At 31.4% G+C, this 22,322-nt stretch overlaps 2 protein-coding genes across 5 annotated transcripts; one reads left to right on the top strand and one right to left on the bottom strand.

Annotated features, from left to right (window-relative positions):
- Positions 1–6,869: 6,869 nt before the first annotated feature.
- LOC110608111 (FT-interacting protein 3) lies at positions 6,870–11,641 on the bottom strand. Of its 4 annotated transcripts, XR_002486820.2 has the most exons (4): positions 11,393–11,641; positions 10,953–11,004; positions 8,115–10,725; positions 6,870–7,147 (listed from the first exon to the last, which is right to left on the bottom strand). XR_002486820.2 is itself a non-coding variant. In XM_021747319.2 (3 exons), the coding sequence occupies exon 3, from the start codon at positions 10,585–10,587 to the stop codon at positions 8,263–8,265; it is 2,325 nt and encodes a 774-aa protein (XP_021603011.1). In that variant the 5' UTR covers positions 10,588–10,725; positions 10,953–11,004; positions 11,393–11,641; the 3' UTR covers positions 8,048–8,262. The 4 variants fall into 4 exon arrangements, 3 of the variants coding, with proteins under 3 accessions (XP_021603011.1, XP_021603013.1, XP_021603012.1); XM_021747319.2 differs by lacking the exon at positions 6,870–7,147 and having other exon boundaries at positions 8,048–10,725; XM_021747321.2 differs by lacking the exon at positions 6,870–7,147 and having other exon boundaries at positions 8,048–10,725; positions 10,920–11,004; positions 11,393–11,628.
- Positions 11,642–17,882: 6,241 nt separating this feature from the next.
- Positions 17,883–21,614, top strand: LOC110608110 (FT-interacting protein 3). Its single transcript, XM_043960405.1, has 3 exons — positions 17,883–18,086; positions 18,553–18,595; positions 18,858–21,614. The coding sequence occupies exon 3, from the start codon at positions 18,997–18,999 to the stop codon at positions 21,319–21,321; it is 2,325 nt and encodes a 774-aa protein (XP_043816340.1). The 5' UTR covers positions 17,883–18,086; positions 18,553–18,595; positions 18,858–18,996; the 3' UTR covers positions 21,322–21,614.
- Positions 21,615–22,322: the final 708 nt, after the last annotated feature.

The raw sequence follows: 22,322 nt of genomic DNA, 5'->3' as shown, positions 1-22,322 counted from the left end.
TTTCTACAGTTTCAATAAATGGAGATAAGTATTTCCTTACTTTGGTGGATGACTACAATAGATATACATGGATATATTTGATTCAAAATAAGTTCGAAGCAAGAAAATTATTGCAGAATTTCATTCAAATGGTGGAGGTTCAGTTTGAAACAAGTTTGAAAAAGATAAGAAGTGATAATGGTTCTGAATTTAACATGCCTGAATTCTATCACAGTAAGGGACTTATACATCAAACAACATGTGTAGAAACCCCTCAACAGAATGCAATAGTGGAAAGAAAGTACCAACACATCCTTAATGTGGCAAGAGCTCTTTTGTTTCAATCCCATCTCCCTAAATCTTTTTGGTCCTATTCTGTTCTTCATTCAGCTTTCCTTATCAATAGAATTCCAACTCCCATCTTACAAGATAATTCACCTTTTGAGACTTTATTTTTGAAATCTCCAGATTATTTACAACTGAAAGTCTTTGGCTCTCTGTGCTATGCATCTACTCTTGTATCACGGAGGACCAAATTTGATCTAAGAGCCAAGAAATGTGTGTTTCTTGGTTATAAGGATAGCACTAAAGTTTTTGTTGTGATGGATTTGAAGACCAGACAGATATTCTTATCCAGAAATGTTACTTTTCAAGAACATGTAGTTCCATACTCAGACTTATGCAGCAATGAGGTTATTATCCACCATGAGCATTCTGATCTTGACTATTCTGATTCTCTTCAATTTCCTAGTTTTGTTGATATTCATGAGTCTCCTTCTGCCACTGAGTCTTCTTCTACTATTGAGTCTCGATTAGTTCCTGAGCCTCATAGTGAGTCTTCAATTCCTCTCACAAGAGTCTCTCAAAGGATAAAGAAATCACCTACTTATTTACAAGATTATCATTGCAATTTAACATCTTCAAACTTCAATAGGTCTCAATCTCCTAGTGTCCTTTATCCTTTATCTTCTGTCATTTCATATGATTCTTTGTCACCATCACACTTGCACTTTACTCTAAGCATTTCTAGTAGTACTGAACCCAAAACTTATACAGAAGCTGTTAAATCTGAGGAGTGGAGAAAAGCTATGGCTACTGAGATTTCTGCCTTGCAGCAAAATCAAACATGGTTGTTGGTAGATTTGCCTATAGATAAGAGTCCCATTGGCTGTAAATGGGTGTACAAAATTAAACAAAAGGCAGATGGCAGCATTGAAAGGTATAAGGCTAGATTAGTAGCTAAAGGCTACACACAAACTGAGGGCATAGACTATTTTGACACTTTTAGTCCAGTAGCTAAAATGACCACAGTAAGGATCTTATTGGCTTTGGCTTCTATTCATCAATGGCATTTACAGCAGTTAGATGTCAACAATGCATTCTTACATGGAGATTTAAATGAAGAGGTTTACATGGTTCTTCCACCTGGTTTTAAAGCTGATAGTGCAAATAAAGTCTGCAAGTTATAGAAATCTTTATATGGACTTAAACAGGCTAGCAGGAAGTGGTTCTTCAAATTGTCTCATGCCCTTACTACCTGTGGTTATTGCCAATCCAAAGCTGATTACTCTTTGTTTGTTAGAAGAAATTCAGAATCATTTACAGCCATTCTGGTCTATGTTGATGACTTAATTCTTGCAGGAAATGATTTAGTTGAAATTGACTCGATGAAAGCTTTTTTGGATTCTACTTTCAAGATTAAAGACTTGGGCACTCTTAAATTCTTCTTGAGATTAGAAGTTGCTAGGACTAAGGCTGGCATATCCCTCTGTCAAAGAAAATATGCACTAGAACTTCTTTTAGAAACTGGATTTCTTGCAAACAAACCTGCTAAGAGTCCTATGGATCCAGCTTTGAAATTATCCAAAGACAAAGGTGATCTATTGCCAGATGCTTCCTCTTATCGAAAACTTGTTGGCAAACTGATCTATCTAACTACCACTAGACCATATTTATGCTATGCTACCCATCAGTTAAGTCAGTTCATTTCATCCCTAACCACTGATCATCAACAGGCTCTTCGAAGGGTATTAAGATATATTAAAGCTTCTCCTGGACAGGGATTATTCTTTCCTTCTTCTTCTGCTCTCAAACTTACAGCTTTTAGTGATTCAGATTGGGGAGGATGTGAGGATACTAGAAGATCTATCACTGGTTATAATGTCTTTCTTGGAAAGTCCCTAATTAGCTGGAAATCTAAGAAACAAAGTGTTATTTCTCGTTCTTCTTCTGAGGCAGAGTATAGGGCACTTGCTGCTACCACCTGTGAACTTCAATGGATTCTTTATCTGTTACAAGATCTTCATGTCACTACTCTTTGCCAACCAACAATAATCTATTGTGACAATCAATCCGCTCTTCACATAGCAGCTAATCCAACATTCCTTGAGCGTACAAAACATATAGAAATGGATTGTCATGTTGTTAGGGACAAAATTCAACAAAGTATTATCAAGCTTTTGCCTGTCCAATCTTCTGACCAACTCGCTGATCTGCATACCAAAGCGCTTGGTATAGTTCCCTTCCAGGGTTTGTTATCCAAGTTAGGAGTGATAGACATTCACTCTCCAGCTTGCGGGGGGAGGGGTGTTACAGAGAAAAGAGAAAGGGTAGTTAACTTGTAATACTCCAAATGTATTTATCTTATTGGTTAGAATAGCTCAGTTCTTTTCTTTTCCTTTTTCCTGCTCAGTAAGTGAGCTGTTAACTCTTTGTATATAAAGTCTCTTCTAGCAAGAGAAAGCAATTAATTTTCTTCCCTCCATTTCGCGATTCCTTTTCTGTTAGATTTTATGGTATGGAAAAACTCACTAGTGATTTCTCTATTTTGAAAAATGCAGTAAAACGTTCTTGATATTTTAAAAAGTATACTAATTATTTCTTCCGTTAGTTTTAATCGTTAAGTATTATAAAAAAATATAATATACCCATATATGGAAGGACTAATTAGTAATTTTTTTAATAATTTGAGAGATCAACTAATAAGTTTTTATTCATAACTTCTTCATAACTCTGAAGTTCTCCTTCTTCTGTCATAATAACATATTCATTAGAATCATACCTTATTGAAAGTCATTTGTCCCTAGTAAATCGCCTTAATTAGGATTCTGTTGAAACTTCTGAAATTTTAGTTGATTCAGCCGATTCAACAACTACATTTGGCTCAACTGCTTCTTTATTATCAAATTTATCATATTCATTATTTCTAATCTCACCTCCGTGAGTTGTATTTTCTCTATCATCATTAGGTAACATGTAAATTAAAATATCATCATAATCAACAATTATGAATATTGGCTTTTTCGCTTTTTTATAACATCTCTTATTGATAGGATTACATCTCTATTTCTAACGACTTTCTCATCGATAGAATTATACAATCGGTAACCAAATTTATTTTTTAGAGATTCGAGATAAATATTATGTTCCATCTTTAATCAAGTTTAGCTTTCTAGTAATTCTAGAGCTAATACGTGCAACAAACCCCGACTTCTGGAAGGGATGCATTTATTAGATAAAAGGTCGACGCGGGCTCTGCCCGTTGCTCTGATGATTCATGATAACTCGACGGATCGCACGGCCATCGTGCCGGCGACGCATCATTCAAATTTCTGCCCTATCAACTTTCGATAATAGAATAGAGGCCTACCATGGTGGTGACGGGTGATGGAGAATTAGGGTTTGATTTCGGAGAGGGAGCTTGAGAAACGGCTACCACATTCAAGGAAGGCAGCAGGCGTGCAAATTACCCAATCCTGACACGAGGAAGTAGTGACAATAAATAACAATCCCGGGGTCTTCGAGTGTGATAATCTTGAAAATATGGACAAAAGATTCTATAACTGAACACCTTCACATGAACGTAGAAGACTTTTTTTTTCTTTGACTAAACTTCCTCTAAGATAGCACCATCCAAAGGAACATGTGATAAATTTATGATGTTTACTGCATTGCTTTTCCTCATAATGACTTTAATAGTTTTGCATGTGACAGCATACAATAATTGGGCCTCGCCTAGAGACAAGTTGAGTCAACTAATGTCGCCGTCTGTTGTGAGTTTCCACTGGACTATGGCAACGATTTTCTCTTTTCAGTACTTAGGACGAGAACGCATGCGCATCGTTGTGTTGTCATAATTCCACGTGTATCATGTGGTGACGTATTGGTATTATCTTTGTTTGCCACATGGCAATTTTGTGGACTCAACATTGAGATTTTCAACACCACATACAGAGGGATGGGTTGATCACCAATATTTAAAAAACACCTTATAAGTATTATTATGTTCAGTTCATAATTTTTATTGTTTTTTAATTATATTTATTTTAAAATATTATATTTTATTAAATATAAAAAATATTTTAAAATATTTTTAAAAAATAAAATAAATTATAATAGTCATAAATAGAAAAAAATAATAAAAATTATAAAATAAAAATAAAAAATTTAATTTAATTATATTATTATAAAAATTTTAATTTCAAACTGAAAAAATAAATCAATTAAGTCAAATGGAATTTTTTCATATTTGACACGAGTTAAGTTTGTGAGAGTGAGGATCTGAAATAGAGGTGAACATTTAATCGGTTCAGTTTAAAATCGAACTAAATTGAATAAATTAAAAATTAAAATTTTAGTATTTCAAAAAATTAAATCGAATCAATTTTGATTAGAAATCGAATTGAATTAAATCAATCAAATTTGATTCGATTCGGTTTGGTTTGATCGGTTTAAATTTTTAATAAAATTTTTATTTTTCAGATTTTATTTTTAATATTTTAAAATTTAATTAAAATATTTTAATCTCAATATAATCTATTATTAAAAATAATATACTATTATCACTAATCGGTTAATTTAATTTTTTTGATTTTTTTATCAAAATCAAACTGAATCGAAATAATTGAAATTTTTAAAATTAAAAACTGAATCGAAATGAATAAAAAATTAAATTAAAATTTTAAATTAATTTAGTTCGATTGATTTTTTCAATTTGAATCGAATACTGCTCACTCTTAAATAGAGAGAGCAAATAATACCGAGATGAATAAATATGGCGGTTTTTTAAGTTCCAATAGAAAGTGAATTTCATAATTTAATTGGAACTATAACATAGAAAGTGGCAATTTTCAATTTTTAGAAATTGAAAGGAAACTAACACTTAAGAATTTGAATTCTTAAATTGAGTTGAAAAAAAAAAAAAAAAAACAGAGAAAAAGATAGCTACAGGTATTGAAAGTGAAGCTTATTGTAATTTGTCCTGCTGATCTTATAGCTTCACATCTCTTTGTACTCGCAAATACTCTTTTTCTATATTATATGCCAAAGATCATTGTAATTTATTAGAAAATTTGTGATATTATACCCAGTTTTCATAATTAATGTTTGAGTCTTTACATTTAAAAAAACTTAATAGCACTAAAAATTTAAAGTTATAATTTTGACACCACATAAATTTTATTTTTTTTTTAAATTATTCAAATCAAAAAATAAATTTGAAGGAGTGGCATTGCTGATATGAGAATTGGAAATTTTGGTTTGATTGATAATTTTTGACTTAATTTGATTTTTGGTGAACTAAATCGAATCAATATTAATAATGTTATATGTTTTAGATCTATCAACAAAAATTAAACAATACAACATAAATTCACGTTTATATCTTAATATTTAAATTTTAAAAAGTGAAAATATAATCATTAAAACACACTAAAGACTAGTAACTATATTCTTATAAAAGTTAAATTAGTCGGCATTTTTTTTTAAATTTTAATTGCAAGAGAGATGTTAGAATCTAAATAAATAAAGTGGTAAAAAAAAATTAATAGATAAACGAGATTACTTTTAAAAAAAAAATATTATTATATTTTTTTTACCTGTCTTTCTTTTTGAATTAATCTCTCCTGTACATTATTTTTTTTTATTTTATTGTCATTTATTTAAGTTCTATCTCTCAAAACTATAAAAAAAAACCACTAATTTGAATATATTTTAATAATTATTTTTACAACTATTTAATATTTAATATTAAAAGATTGATATATAAATGTAAATTTTTTTAAAGATTTGAATTATTTTACAGATTTATAAAAATATTTAAATTATTTTAATCAATAAATTAAAAAATAATAAAAATGCTAAGATAATATGTTGCAATCTCAAATTTTTGTCAAAATTAATTTATACTCTTAAATAATATCGTGATAAATTTTAAAAATTTACTTTAATTGTCTTTATATATAAATTGACCAAAAAAATTTAGATTATTTTGATTAATTAATCCAAAAAAATAAACTTTTCAGTTGTTTTCTTATGTAATAAAATTATATTATTTTTTCTATTTTATATCATTTTTTTCATTTGCCAAAAGAAAGAGAAAGCGAGCAGAGATTGTGGGAGAGACGAATAAAAAAAAAATAAAAGTTAAATGGATGAAATTATGATTAACTGCAAATTTAGAAATAAAACTGTAAATAATTTTAATATTTAAAACTTTGATGGTAGTTATTTGGAACTGTTTAGATATAGTATAACCGGTAACTGATATTGATATATTTAATTACAAATTACCGTTGAAATATCAAAATAAGAATATATATTATATAATTTATTTATAATTAAAATACACATATGAATTAATAATTTATCATATAATATATATGAAATTTAAAGATATGATTATTAATAAAATAAAATTTATTTTTTTATTATATACAAGTTTTCTTTATAATATTTATATTTATTTTATAATTATTTAATAATATATATTAAAATTTATTTTAATATAATAATTTAATAATTAATAAATACTAAGAAAATAATATAATTTAAATAAAATATAAAGTCTTATTAACTATCAGCCGATGAGAAAAAATTTTAAAAGTCCCGACCTTTTCGAATTTTAAAGCCACTTCAATAAAAGTTTTGGACACCGAAAGGTCAATTCCAAAAATGGTCGAAAATGGGAGTGATGAGTAAGAAAGAGACCCAACCCCACCTTACCTTAACTTATTCTGAATCTGGTCCCTCTTCACACATTGCTTTCCTTGAGATGCTGGTCGTTTAAAGGCCACCCTCCAAACTCACCACTCTTCACTCAATAAACTATAAAGAGAGAGAAACCGACAAAGACAAAAGACCTCCAGGAGGAACAAGGCTTGTTTACAGGCTGTAAAGAAAGAGTAAATTAAATAATAGACAGAACAAAATATACCCACCTAACCTATTTTGCAGAAACAGCCATAAAATTCCAAGAATCAATGAACAATTTAGTTTCTTAATACTCCAAACACTCCCTCAAAGTCGAAATGGAGCCCAAAATTAAACATAGAGATTTTCATTAATTAAAAGAAGAAAAAATAATAATAAGATCAACGTCTCTAAACTGCATGATGACAGTTGATGAAAGATTGAATATACGAATAGAAAAATAGACAAATAGTTGAAGCAATAAAATATCTATTTTAGAAATAATCTTCACTTGAATTACATACAGCTTTTAGCATGAGCTCTAGATCCAGATCAAGAACAAGTATACAGACAAAAACAATAACAAGATCACAGAAAAAATGACGCAGGCAAACACGGTTGGTCCATAATACAGCCCAATAATCAAGTAAAATAAACCAACTTGGAACAAGCAAAGAATGACACAGATTTAACACAGAACCCCAAATTTATAATTCTCATTGTCCATATTTCAGCATTTGGCACTCACAAAACTCTAAAGCGGATGGTTGAACAGGGCATAATGCTACGAAGAAATTAGTGTTATGGAAAAGAATGAAAAAGAAAACATGCAAGTTTATCTAATATCAATATACAGCCCAGTATAAACAACCAACCAAATAGGTGTTTCTTTTAAAAATATATTCTCTTAATCTAAATTGATGGACACATAGGACCTCAACGGATGCCAGGAACGATATTTAGGTTGAGACCAGAAATCTCACTGGTAATATCCATTGTAGATGTAGTTAAGCAAAGAATGATCATCAAAGGTTAAATTCAAATCACAACCTACTAATTTACAAATGCTCCCAGCCTCACAAAATTGATTACCATAATCTCAAAGCATAAAACAGAATTCTATTAGATAACTTAAAATGACATGAAAATCCACAAAAATCTACTACCTTCAGAGGAAGCATACACATCATACCAGAACAACATCCGCTGGTAAACATAGAAAGCAAACAAGCTCCATTACTTTCTGCATCTTGTTGACTGACTTAACAAGTCAAATAAAATGCTAAAATGGATTGCAGACAAATCCCTTCTTGCTCACAACATGCAATCGGTTCTTGCTGGCAACCGTCGGAAGAAATTGAGCGGAACTGAAGGAAGCCTGTGGCGAAACCTGGGATGTCTTAACATATAAAATCCAGTGAGAAGTGCAACAACTTGGAAAGGAGTAACATACAGAACAATGGCAGCCACCAAACAAAAAATCACAAACAGTGCTGTAGCCCTTGGGTCTCGCCAGCTCAGCAAAGATTGCAGTCTCTCCCCTTGAGTGGCCAAATCTCCAACCACAGTCTGAATCCTCCCAGCAATACTTCTCAAACGATCATATCTCATCCTTACAATATCAGAAGGCCGAGAAGTTGGGAATGTATCAAACTCTTCATCTAGCTCATCAGGATGTGCAGTCTCTGCATGTGATAGACGAGTGTCCATGTGAGGAGGATGCCTTGGCCTCCATCTATAATACCAAACACCAATCAGGAAGAGATACAGGAAGATTGTAGGTAAGATAAGCTCTGGGTAGAGCACCAGTATTATAAACAATATGTGAATCAGCACTGTGGTGATGGGGTTTTTCCAATTACATATCTGATCAAACCATTTGCCAACATCGATTAATCCACTCAAGACCCCCGTGATTCTGAAAAAGTTAGCTTTGCTTCTTCTCATGCTCCACATGTGAGATCCCACGTCTAGCATGTATTCGACAACTTCCTTCCTCAATGGTGGCTCTGCTCGGGTGAGCCTCGTAGACACAATCAGAGTGGCCTGGTGCCTCAAACTATCAAGCTGGCTAACTGTAAGTGGATGGAGATAGTGCATCTTTGGCAGCAAAGGTTGTGAGTACATATGCATCATATTGAGCAAAGACGAGCATGTGAAACGAACTGCCAAATGAATTTCTCCCATCTTCTTGACACCGCTAGGATGCAGGACCAGGAGAGGATAAGAGTGCGTGTAAACCCTATCAGTTTCAAGTGTGGAAAGACGGATTCTTACTTTACCAATTCTTGCATCTTTGGTAGCTCCAGCCTTGTCCCCTCCATGTAAATGACTGTTATCAAAGACCCCTATAGTTATCACAGTACAGGGATCAAAAACCTCCCAGGTATATTGCTCATTCCATTTGGGGGTAAAGCTGTCAATAATGGTACGTGTACGAATCCATTTCTGGCCATACTTTGCCACACAGTATGAATCAGTTGTTCCCCGACCATCCTTTGTCTTCATGGGCATCAATCCTTGTGCATTGAGAATACCTAACTCAAGTACCCCAATATTCTGCTTCCACAACTGTTTGGCTGTAGGCCGAAGATCACTACTATAGTGTGTTGATTCATCCAGAACATGATAACCACCCTCCAGACAGATTCTCATGTGAATCCTGCTGGCAAACTTAATTTCTTTCTTCTTTTCCCCTTCCACAACAACATATTTCACCAGATTAATCCACCTGGTATTAACAGGTCTGTGGTCAAGCCTCCTGTCCACATACTGCAAAGAAATTTCACATCTCCCCAATACTTCATCCTTGTTAGGTGCAACTCTGTCTTCCACGCTCAAGATTAAGGGCTCCTCAAATGGTTCTGCCGCTACAAACATAAGGTCCTCATTCCACATAGGATTGATACTCCTACTAGGAGAAATTCTTGTTCTCAAGGCCTGACTTCCCAGGATAGCCTTCACAAAAACTTCTGGATACCGACCTTTATCACTTGGTTGGAGGTCTTGAGCTTCAATTACGTTGACCCTCAAATACCACAGTTTTGGTGAGAGATATACCTTTGAACGAATATTGGCAAGACTATCCATTCCACTTACTGAAGCTGCATCAGAATGCCAAGCTTCTGGGAAAGCTTCATCTGCCTGTGTCCCCATCCATACTGCTAACATGATTTCGCCCTTAACTTTATCTCCTTTCCTATCCTCCAATCTATACCACTGTGGTGCCAATGGACTATCTGGTGGTACACGTTTTGGTATCTCATTCAAATCAAACAAAACACGACCCATGAAATCATCCTTCACAAAGTCTTTATCTTTGACAGTTACCTCAAGCACTGAGGCCTGAATGCGATCCTTTGAGAATGCAAACACCTGGTTCCACTCAGGGTTGGACTTCTTCTCAAAATGCCGAGTGGTACCTTTGTAGTTTCCAAGCCTAACTTCCGCATAAGGGTCACAGCTACCTGTAACATCTTTACCAGGCAAGTCCTTGGCCTTAACAACGCGCACATAGAGATATTGCATCTGCTCAACAAGATCATAGGTGCTTGTGAGCTTGTCACCCGAGATCTTTCCCCCTCCCAGATGGGGTTTGGTCTCCTTCAATACAAATTCCTCTGGCGGAGGCCTCTGCATCTTGTGGGTTCAATCGAGAGAGAAGGCCAAATCTCAATAAGTGCAAGTATATAAGTTTTTCAAGTTGAGGTTGAACAGTTTGGTGCTTTGATGATCCAGCTACTAAAACGAGTATGGATTCTATGGATTTTTAGAACTCTGAAAAAATTGATTTAGAACTTCAAATCAGCCTAACAAATGTGATGCTAGGTAACCTGAACTCTCGGAGGAACTGAAAAATAGGGAATATATATATATATATATATATATATATGAACATACAAAGAAGCAAAAACAACAAGTGTTGATAACAGTAAGTCGAAACTGACACTGATAAAGTAAAAACTACTTACATATCTTTAGATCTCTTAAAAGCAAGGACTTACCAAACCTACTTGCAGAAAAACCTTCAAATCCTCAGATCTGAAAGCTTAAACCCTGAAAAAGAAAGCGAAAAATCCCAAGTCACAAAAAGCAGGAACATCTCATTTCATCTGATACTCCTCCTACCGCCTACTTAAAAAGAAAACAGAGCATTCAAATTTTTTGCTTTTATTTCCTTTGCCAACTACCTCACCAACTAAAGAAATAATAAAACAGGTTCACCAGAGTTGAGATATGCGAATGCTTTCTCTTCGATTTTCTCGAGAACCATACAGAAAATAAAGTTTGAAAACCACCAAAAAAAAGTAACATTACACCTTTGAAAGCAAAAACGACACAAAAGCTTGGGAAAAAAATAAAGAAAATAACGTAGAACAAATAAAATAAAATAAATGTAAAGCCATTGATTAACTAAAAAACCCAGATACACACACATACATACCTGAAGAAGAAGAAGACGAAGTAGTAGAGTGAAGATCAAAAGATGGATATTGCAGAAGCCCTAGCTCAAGTTTGCATGAAATCAAACACAGACACTCTTTCTTCACTTTCCAAGAGAAAAGAGAGAAAGAAAAGATAAGGAAGAGAAACATTAAGGAGAGAGAAAACAGAAATGGAGAGAATATGTAATGGTATGTTTGTGCTTTTGCTTTTTTTTTTTTTTTTTTTTTTGAACTTTTTGGTGAAGAATCGGCTAGAATTACACAGAACCTCTGTCCTATATGCTGCACTGCACCATATGGTATATCCATTTATCAATTTAATTTAAATAATAAAAAATGAATTTTTTTATTTATATTCAAAATTTACTTCTTGATAATAAAAGTAAATATTTTAATTTTTTACGATTATAACTATAATAATTAAAATTTAAAAGATTAACTAGAAAAATGCAGTATAATTGTTCAAACTTTATTTGATTGGTAAAATAATTTTTAAAAATATATAATTTTTATCTCAATAATATCTTTTTTTAATTTCATTCTTTACTTTTTATTTATATTTTTATATGCATATCGTAAAAAATTTAAAATATAAAAAATAAATTTTATAAAATAAAATATATAATATTTTATTTAATATTATTAATATAAAATTGAATTTTTTTTTAATTGAGTCTTGAGAAAATAGAATGTGAGATTATCACTATATTAAATGTGAGTGTATGAAATTGAATTTTATATATATATATATATATATATAATTTAAATAGTAAATATAAATATTTATTTTTTATTTAATATTATTTATTTTATAAATAAAAAATTTAAATGAATTCGTGAAATGATGTAAAATTTTAAATTTTTTTAAAAAATTATTGAAACAATCAATTAAATTTAATTTTTATAAAATTTTAATGTCAAATGGAGGGTTAGTGAAATATTTATGGATAATATTGTATATAATAAAAAGTTATTTATAATAAATATTTACTATATATAATATATTTATTATTATTATATATAAAAATATAAAATATATTTATTTTTAATATAAAAATTAAATTAAAAAATTGTATATTTTATTAATATAAAATTTAAAAATTATATTATAATTTATTGCTATTTTTTAAAAAATTAATTTATTATTCTTGATTATAATTTTTACAAATAAAAATATTTAATTTTATTTTAAAATTATGAATATAAATATAAATTAATATAAATATTTAGAATTTTTACTCAAACTTCAAATAATTAATTTATTCCATTAATAATTCAATGTTAACTCAATTGTACAAATCCTTATAATTAAAAAAAAATCATTTAATTCCAAAAAAACTGATCATATTTTTGAATCACTGACTCATAATATATTTTAAAAAGGAAATAAATTAAAGGATTATTAATTCAAATAATCAAAACTTTATGATTAACTTACTATTATATTTTAAATTTTAAATTTTAAATAATTAAATCAAAATTTTAAAATTTATCTTTAAATTAATTTTGATTAGAATTTAAAAACGTTGTCATCCACTTAATTTTTTAATTATTTTTTAATTAATTATATTTTTAATTTTTAAATAAAATAATCAAAAGTTTTCACCTACTTTTACATTTATATTCTAACCTTTTTAACTATTAAATAAAATAAATCAAATATTTTCATAAATTTATATTATAATATTTAAATTTTAAAGTATACAAATATAATTATTAAAATATAGAAAATATCAGCCACGGTATCATTGAGTAAAGTATCGACATAGGAAAAAAAATTAAATTGATAAGAGACTTTCTTTGCAACTTTAGTTGTAAAAGAAATAATAAAATCTAAATATTTAGAGGGGCGATAAAGAAAAAATAATAATAATTAAAAAAAATTAGTTTAGAAAAAAAAAAATTATTCATCCATTTTTAATAATTATTTTAACAACTATTCAATATTAAAAAATTGAGATATAATTATAAATTTTTTTAAAAATTTAGATTATTTTATCTAATAAACTAAAAAGTTGGAATACTAATTTGGATTCATAAAATATTTGAATTATTTTAGCCAATAAATAGAAAATATAAATTAAAAAATAATAAAAATACCAAAATAAAATGATAAAGCAGTAATCTCAAATTTTAATTAAAATTAATTTGAATTGTTGGATAAAACATAATAAATTTTAAATATTTAATTTAATTATTAAGATCAAAAGTTTAGAATATAAATATTAATGTTTGAATTATTTAGATTAATTGGTCTAAATTAAATAATAAATTAATAAATTATAATCAATTATAATACATAAAATTACATTCAAATAAGTTACTTTTCTTATATATCTATTTTAAAGTTAATTTAAGGAAAAATATTATTTAATAAAACAACTCATTTATTAGTCCATAAATTTTAAAAAATATATAATATTTTTAAATATATAATATTTAGTAATTATTTAGAAGCTCATGTAAATTTGGAATATAATAAAAAATAAAAATTAAATTTAAAAATTAGTACCGTGCGTGCGTAGCATAAGTCTTCCCCTTGTGTATATGATATTGGAAATCTCGAAATTTGATGAATTTTATGAAATTTAATATAATTAAACTAAATTTTTCTTGGTAATTGAAATTTTAAATTTTAAAAATTCTCACTTTTATCAGCATAATAGGTACAAGCAACCGTTTCAATTTAAAATTAAATGAAAGGGTAAACTATAATTTAGTCCCTCTGGTTTAGTGAAATATAACCTTTCGTCCCTCTGTTTTAAAAAATCTTCAATTTAGTCACTGTGATTTTTAAAAACTATGCCGTTAGTCCCTCCCGTTAGATTTTCAGTTAAATCACCGTTAATTTTAGTTAAAAAGACTAAAATATCCATTCTCTCTCCTTCTCCTTCCCCTTCCTCTTCTTCTTCTTCTTCTCCTTCCCGATCTCCTTCTTCTGCTTATTTTTCTTCTTCTCTTTTCCGATTTTCTTCTCTTTTCCGATCTCCTTCTTCTTCTTCCTCTTCTTCTTCTTCTTCTTCTCCTTCCCGATCTCCTTCTTTTGCTTCTTCTTCTTCTTCTTCTTCTTCTTCTTCTTCTTCTTCTTCTTCTTCTTCTTCTTCTCTTTTCCGATCTCCTTCTTCTTCTCTTTTCCGATCTCCTTTCTTCTTAAGTTCCTTTGTGATGAATTACTCAACTCTGCTCTTGTTCGTCAGCACCTTGAGCAGTGCGTGGAAACTACAACTGAATTGCAGCAGAAATTGCGGTCATTATCAATGGAATTGAAAAATCTTAAGTGTAGGGAAGAATTTCTGGCTGCAACAAGTAACTGAGCACACGGGTGAAATTTGCCACCATAATAACATGCAAGAACATGTTGGGAAAAACTCTTCAACTCCTTTAGATCATCCAGGACCTTCTCTCTCATCAGACATGAATATTCAGGATGTGGAGAATGTGCCTTCTGTTGCTTTGAAAGAGTCACAAGCATATTGTCCTGAGTTGAGCACCATTAAGGATGACATTCTTCATCTGCAGAATCTGATTACCAGCATAGAATCACAACTTCTAAAGCAAGCTACGCGGAGGGAGTTTCTGGGCAGTGATTCTATAGGTCGTTTGTATTGGGCTTCTGCTACACCTGCTGGGCATGCTCGGGTTGTTGCTGATGGGAGTTTGACTTTGCGGCTCAGGAAAATATCAGATCATAAGGGCCTATCAGACAATGTTTCAATTTTCAAGCATTCTGCTTCACTTGGCATGAACACTTTTTTGGATTCGGAAGGGTCAAGAGCTTGTTTTCCATTCATGTTTAATCCAAATGATAGTATTCCTACATGCTCACCATGGGTTTCATATGAAACTGATTAAGAGTTTGAAGAGCTTATTGGTTGGTTGGGAGATAATGACCAAATGGAAAGAGAACTGAAAGAGTCTATTATCCAATGGTTAAAGCTACGATTCCATGAGACTCAACAAACTAGAAACACGGTTCAAGAAGAACGCCAAGCAGCTTTGCCAATAGTCATGAACAATGACCAATCTCCATTTTCTAATTGTCTTGTTACCAAGGCTGCATTGTTTCTGGAGAAGAAGTACGGTGCTTGTGTTGAGCATGAGACCATTAACATGTTGAAGAAGAGAGGAAAGAAAGGCAAAGGAACAAGTGAAGAAGAAGAAGAAGATCGGAAAAGAGAAGAAGAAAAATAAGCAGAAGAAGGAGATCGGGAAGGAGAAGAAGAAGAAGAGGAAGAGGAAGGAGAATGAGAGAAAATGGGTATTTTAGTCTTTTTAACTAAAATTAACGGTGATTTAACTGAAAATCTAACGGGAGGGACTAATGGCATAGTTTTTAAAAATCACAGTGACTAAATTGAAGGTTTTTTAAAACAGAGGGACGAAAGGTTACATTTCACTAAACCAGAGGGACTAAATTATAGTTTACCCTAAATGAAATTAAATAAATGAAAAATTAAAATTTTAATATTTATAAAAAATAAATTAAATTAATTTTAAATAAAAATTAAATTAAATTTCAATTCAGTTTATTTAGAATTTTTATTTTTTATATTTTATTTTTAATATTTTAAAATTTAGTTAATATATTTTAATTTTAATTATAATTTAATATCTTTATATTATTAAAAATAATATATTATCTTTACAAATCGATTCCATCTAACTTTTTGAAATTTTTTTTTGAAATTTTTTAATTAAAATCATATTAAATTAAAATAATTAAAATTTTTAAAATTAAAAATAAAATCAAACTAAATTAAAATAAATAAATAAGTTACATTAAAATTTTAAATTAATTCAATTGATTTTTTCGATTTAAATTAAATATAATTCACCCTAATAATAGGTTTATAAATATTTATAACTAAGCATATAAACAAACATCTATAGATTTAAATATAAACACACATTTAGATATATGTGTATATATCTACATACATAGGCTTAGATACAATAAACACAAATATACACTTAACATAAACAAGTACAAACATAGAATTACCACATAAATAAAAACTTAAAAAAGGAAAGAGAGAAATATAAAATTTTTTTTCATATATAATATAATTAATAAATTTATCAATAAAACTCAATATTTCAGTTCATGAAATTTAATTATATTAAAATTTGAAATCTTTTCGTCAAAAATATCGTTAACGACAATAAAAATGACAGAATTATCTTTTTTATAATCTAATACTTCAATATTTTAAATTTAATTTTGTCAAATTCAAAAGTCTTTTATGTCATTGTTTGCTCGTGGTGTTCTTAGTGCTTGTTCATCTATTTGATTTTATTAATCTCTCTATCGTTTGTTATCCACTATCACCGCGCTATCGCCCATCGCTCGTTATTCTTGTCATCTGCCGTTAACTGTGCCTCCCACTCATGCTATTACTATCACTCGCGTCGATAATGAGAGTTTCTTCGAGGCTTTGATGAAGGCAGTTAGCAGTGACGATGAGGTTTTGTGTCTTCAATGAAGGTAGCAATATAATAAGAAGTGCTTTTTCGAGTGACGATATTGAGGGCAGCAATGATGTGAACTTTTTCATGGTTACAATAAAAGGCAATGGAGATGACGAGGGTACTTTTACTCCCATGAGAAGGGCTTCTCCTTCGGTGGTGGTAACGACGAAGACGATAATGATGAGCTGGTGATGACTATAGAAGAAAGAAAGAGAGATTGGTTCAAGAGAACATTTAAAAGTGTAGAGAGAAGAGAAAGAGCACAAGAAAAAAAAAAGGAAAATAAGAGTATTTTTAAAATTATATTTTATTTTATTTTTAATTAGATTATTATTGATTTAATATAATTTTTAAACTGATGAATTTTAAATTTAGATAGAATTAAAATTTGAAAATTGATGTGTTGAGTTTAAAATTAAAGAGATAAATCTGTTAATTATATTATATTTTAAAAATAAAAAAATAATTTCTTCAAAAATAAATTATATAAATACGTCAATAAGAATAAGTGCAAACATAGATGTGAACATACGTGTACATAAACAAATATATACACATAAAGATATACCATAGCTATAGATACGGACAACTCAAAATACAACCAAAATATTTGTAGTTTCAATTTAATAAGCAAAAAAGAATTTGAATGCAGTAATAAATACATAAATATATTTTGCAAAGGAAACTAGCATTTTGAATTGAATTCTCCATCCATACCAACAAAATTCATTTTATTTTAAATGAATTATATATTTAAACACATTAAAATTGAATAATAAAAATAATTTATTTTTAAAAATATTTTTTTATGAAAAATATTTTTATAAATATAAAAAATTATTTTATATATATATATTATTTTTCAAAAATAATTGGAGATTAATATAAATTAAATTAATGTAAGAATATACCGAGTAGTGGGACTCAGAGTCGTGTAAATTCTAGCAGATTCTTGAGATCCAATTAAAATAAATAAATATATATATATATTAAAAAAAAAAGAAAAAAAAAGCAAAAGCACAAACATGCCATCCCATATTCTCTCCAATTGTCTTTCTCTCTCCTAAATTCTGCTATTTCTTATATTTTCTCTCTCTCACTCTCCAAAGTGAAGAAAGACAGTGTGTCTGTGTTCGAGTACATGCAATTGGGGAAAGGGTTTCTGATACCCATTTTTCGATCTTCACTCAACTTCTACATATTCTTCTTCTTCGTCATCTTGTGGTAATCAATGGCTTTGCATTTTATTTCCTTTCTCTTACGTCGTTTTCTTTTCTCCTTTACATGCTACTGTGTTGTTTTTGCTTTCAAACTTGTAATGTGACTTTCTTTTTCGGTTGTTTTCAAACTTGGGTTTTCTGTATGGTTCTCGAGAAAATCGAAGAGAAAGCTTTCAAAAATCTCATCTCTGGTTAGCCTGTTTTACTATCTGTGTTGGCAAAGCAAATGAAACAAAACAATCTCAATACCTTGTTATATATATATAGTAGGCGACAGGAGTCGTCTTTGGTTGTTAGATGAAATTTAAAATCGGAGGAATAAACTTCTTTTTTTCTAAAGACATTCCTGCATTTTCTCGGCAATCAAACCAAGAATTAGTTCACATTACTCTTATTACTCTCTTATCTGTTACTCTTTTTTTTTTTGGTTATATCTTGCTTTTGTGACTTTTTCAATTTCATTTTTGCAGGGTTTAAGCTTTCAGATCTGAGGATTTGAAGATTTCTCTGCAAGTAGGTTTGGCAAGTCCTTTCTTTAACTGAAGATTTGTTTGTATTATCAGTGTTACTTTCTACTTCTTGTTATCTATTTTTAACACTTTTCTCACTGATAGTTATCCTTTCAGGGAATTTTTTTTTTAAAAAAAAATTATATATTTTAATTCTTTGAAACGTTTAGATTACTTTCCTATTTTTCAGTTCTCCCACGAGTTTAGGTTGCCTGGCGTCGCATTTTGTAACGGCTAATTTGAAGTTCTAATTCCTTTCCTTTCAGGGTTTTTAAAATACTTTGAATTCAAACTCGGTTCAGTACCTGGACCATCAGAACGTCAAAGTGTTCAACTTGAAGAAAAATATATATATTTATATATACTTATTGCAATTTGGTCGTCACTTTCAATTGAACCCACAAGATGCAGAGGCCTCCGCCAGAAGAATTTGTATTGAAGGAGACCAAACCCCATCTGGGAGGGGGAAAGATCTCGGGTGACAAGCTCACAAGCACCTATGATCTTGTTGAGCAGATGCAATATCTCTATGTGCGCGTTGTTAAGGCCAAGGACTTGCCTGGTAAAGATGTTACAGGTAGCTGTGACCCTTATGCGGAAGTTAGGCTTGGAAACTACAAAGGTACCACTCGGCATTTTGAGAAGAAGTCCAACCCTGAGTGGAACCAGGTGTTTGCATTCTCAAAGGATCGTATTCAGGCCTCAGTGCTTGAGGTAACTGTCAAAGATAAAGACTTTGTGAAGGATGATTTCATGGGTCGTGTTTTGTTTGATTTGAATGAGATACCAAAACGTGTACCACCAGATAGTCCGTTGGCACCACAGTGGTATAGATTGGAGGACAGGAAAGGAGATAAAGTTAAAGGGGAAATCATGTTAGCAGTCTGGATGGGTACACAGGCGGATGAAGCTTTTCCGGAAGCTTGGCATTCTGATGCAGCTTCTGTAAGTGGAGCAGATGGTCTTGCCAATATTTGTTCAAAGGTATATCTCTCACCAAAACTGTGGTATTTGAGGGTCAACGTCATTGAAGCTCAAGACCTCCAACCAAGTGATAAAGGTCGGTATCCAGAAGTTTTTGTGAAGGCTATCCTGGGAAGTCAGGCCTTGAGAACAAGAATTTCTCCTAGTAGGAGTATCAATCCTATGTGGAATGAGGACCTTATGTTTGTAGCGGCAGAACCATTTGAGGAGCCCTTAATCTTGAGTGTGGAAGACAGAGTTGCACCTAACAAGGATGAAGTATTGGGGAGATGTGAAATTCGTTTGCAGTATGTGGACAGGAGGCTTGATCACAGACCTGTTAATACCAGGTGGTTTAATCTGGAGAAACATGTTGTTGTGGAAGGGGAAAAGAAGAAAGAAATTAAGTTTGCCAGCAGGATTCACATGAGAATCTGTCTGGAGGGTGGTTATCATGTTCTGGATGAATCAACACACTATAGTAGTGATCTTCGGCCTACAGCAAAACAGTTGTGGAAACAGAGTATTGGGGTACTTGAATTGGGTATTCTCAATGCACAGGGATTGATGCCCATGAAGACAAAGGATGGTCGGGGAACAACTGATTCTTACTGTGTGGCGAAGTATGGCCAGAAATGGATTCGTACACGTACCATCATTGACAGTTTCATGCCCAAATGGAATGAACAATATACCTGGGAGGTTTTTGATCCCTGTACTGTGATTACTATTGGGGTATTTGATAATTGTCATTTACATGGAGGAGACAAGTCTGGAACAACCAGAGATGCAAGGATTGGTAAAGTACGAATCCGTCTTTCCACACTTGAGACTGATCGGGTTTACACACACTCTTATCCTCTCCTGGTCCTGCATCCTAGTGGTGTGAAGAAGATGGGTGAAATTCATTTGGCAGTCCGTTTCACATGCTCATCTTTGCTCAATATGATGCACATGTACTCGCATCCTTTGCTGCCTAAGATGCACTATCTCCATCCACTTACGGTTAGCCAGCTTGATAGTTTGAGGCACCAGGCCACTCTGATTGTTTCCATGAGATTGAGCCGAGCCGAGCCACCATTAAGAAAGGAGGTTGTTGAATACATGCTCGACGTGGGATCTCACATGTGGAGCATGAGAAGAAGCAAAGCTAACTTTTTCAGAATCATGGGGGTTTTGAATGGGTTAATAACGGTTGGCAAATGGTTTGATCAGATTTGTAATTGGAAAAACCCCATCACCACGGTGCTGATTCACATATTGTTTATAATACTAGTGCTCTATCCAGAGCTTATCTTACCTACAATCTTCCTGTATCTCTTCCTGATTGGCGTTTGGTATTATAGATGGAGGCCAAGGCATCCTCCTCACATGGACACTCGTCTATCACATGCAGAGACCACACATCCTGATGAGCTTGATGAAGAGTTTGATACATTCCCAACTTCTCGTCCTCCTGATATTGTAAGGATGAGATATGATCGGTTGAGAAGTATTGCCGGGAGGATTCAGACTGTGGTTGGAGATTTGGCCACTCAAGGGGAGAGACTGCAATCTTTGCTGAGCTGGCGAGATCCGAGGGCCACAGCTCTGTTTGTGATATTTTGCTTGCTGGCTGCCATTGTTCTGTATGTTACTCCTTTCCAAGTTGTTGCACTTCTCACTGGATTTTATATGTTGAGACATCCCAGGTTTCGCCACAGGCTTCCTTCAGTGCCACTCAATTTCTTCCGACGGTTGCCAGCAAGAACTGATTGCATGTTGTGAGCAAGAAGGGGTTTACCTGCAATTCTATTTAGCATTTCATTTGACTTATTAAGTTGGTGAACATGATGCAGAAAGTAATGGAGCTTGTTTGCTTTCTATGATTACCAGCAGATGGTTCTGGTATGATGTGCAAGTTTCCTCTGAAGGTAGTAGATTTTGTGGATTTTCAGGTCAAGTTATTTAATAGAATTTGTGTTTTAAACTTTGAGATTTATGGTAATCAATTTGTGAGCTTTTGTAATTTGTAGGCTGTGATTGCAATATAACCTTTGATGATTATTCTCTGTTCTTAACCTCGTACATCTGATATTGCCTAATTAGATTTCTGGTCTCAACCTTGTGATCGTTCCTGTGGTGGAATAAACAGAGTATCATATTTGATTTCTCACGTTTGAGGTTCTATGTTGCCTTAAATGTTAGATAAAGAGGAATTCCTAATTAGTTTTCTGGTTGATGCTAAGCTGTATATTGATATTAGATGACCTTCAAATATTGTTCTTTCTTTTTCATCAAACTTAAATGTCTCGTTTAGCATCATTCCGCGTAGAAGCATCCATTTTTTGAAATTTTTTGGCTATCAATTTGTTGATTAGATATGGACACCTGTTATTACTGTGGGAAGATGAGAATTTATAATTTGATGCGCTTTGTTCAATCTGTAGCTGACGGAGTTTGCCTACATCATTTTTCTGCTTTTCTGTTATTTGTTGTCTATATGCTTGTCCTTGATCTGGATCTAGATCTCATGCAAGTGAATTATTATTTCTATAAGTGATTTATTATCGTTTAAACTGTTATCTTTTTTTCTTTTTGAAATGGGAATTGGAGATTGGGGATTAGGGGAGTAGAACTTGAGACCTTTCAGATTTATGGTCTCAGATTTATTCAAATGCATTTATCACCAGATTTAGCAAACTGTTATTTTTATATTTATAAATTCTGTAATTGAAGATTAAGTCTACTTAATCTTCAAGTAAAGAATCTGTTTTGGATTATAATAG

The sequence above is a fragment of the Manihot esculenta genome, chromosome 9 (assembly GCF_001659605.2).
Source record: "Manihot esculenta cultivar AM560-2 chromosome 9, M.esculenta_v8, whole genome shotgun sequence".
Classification (NCBI taxonomy): domain Eukaryota; kingdom Viridiplantae; phylum Streptophyta; class Magnoliopsida; order Malpighiales; family Euphorbiaceae; genus Manihot; species Manihot esculenta.
The sequence above is the reverse complement of the archived record's forward strand: the minus strand, read 5'-3'. Positions and strand labels throughout refer to the sequence as shown.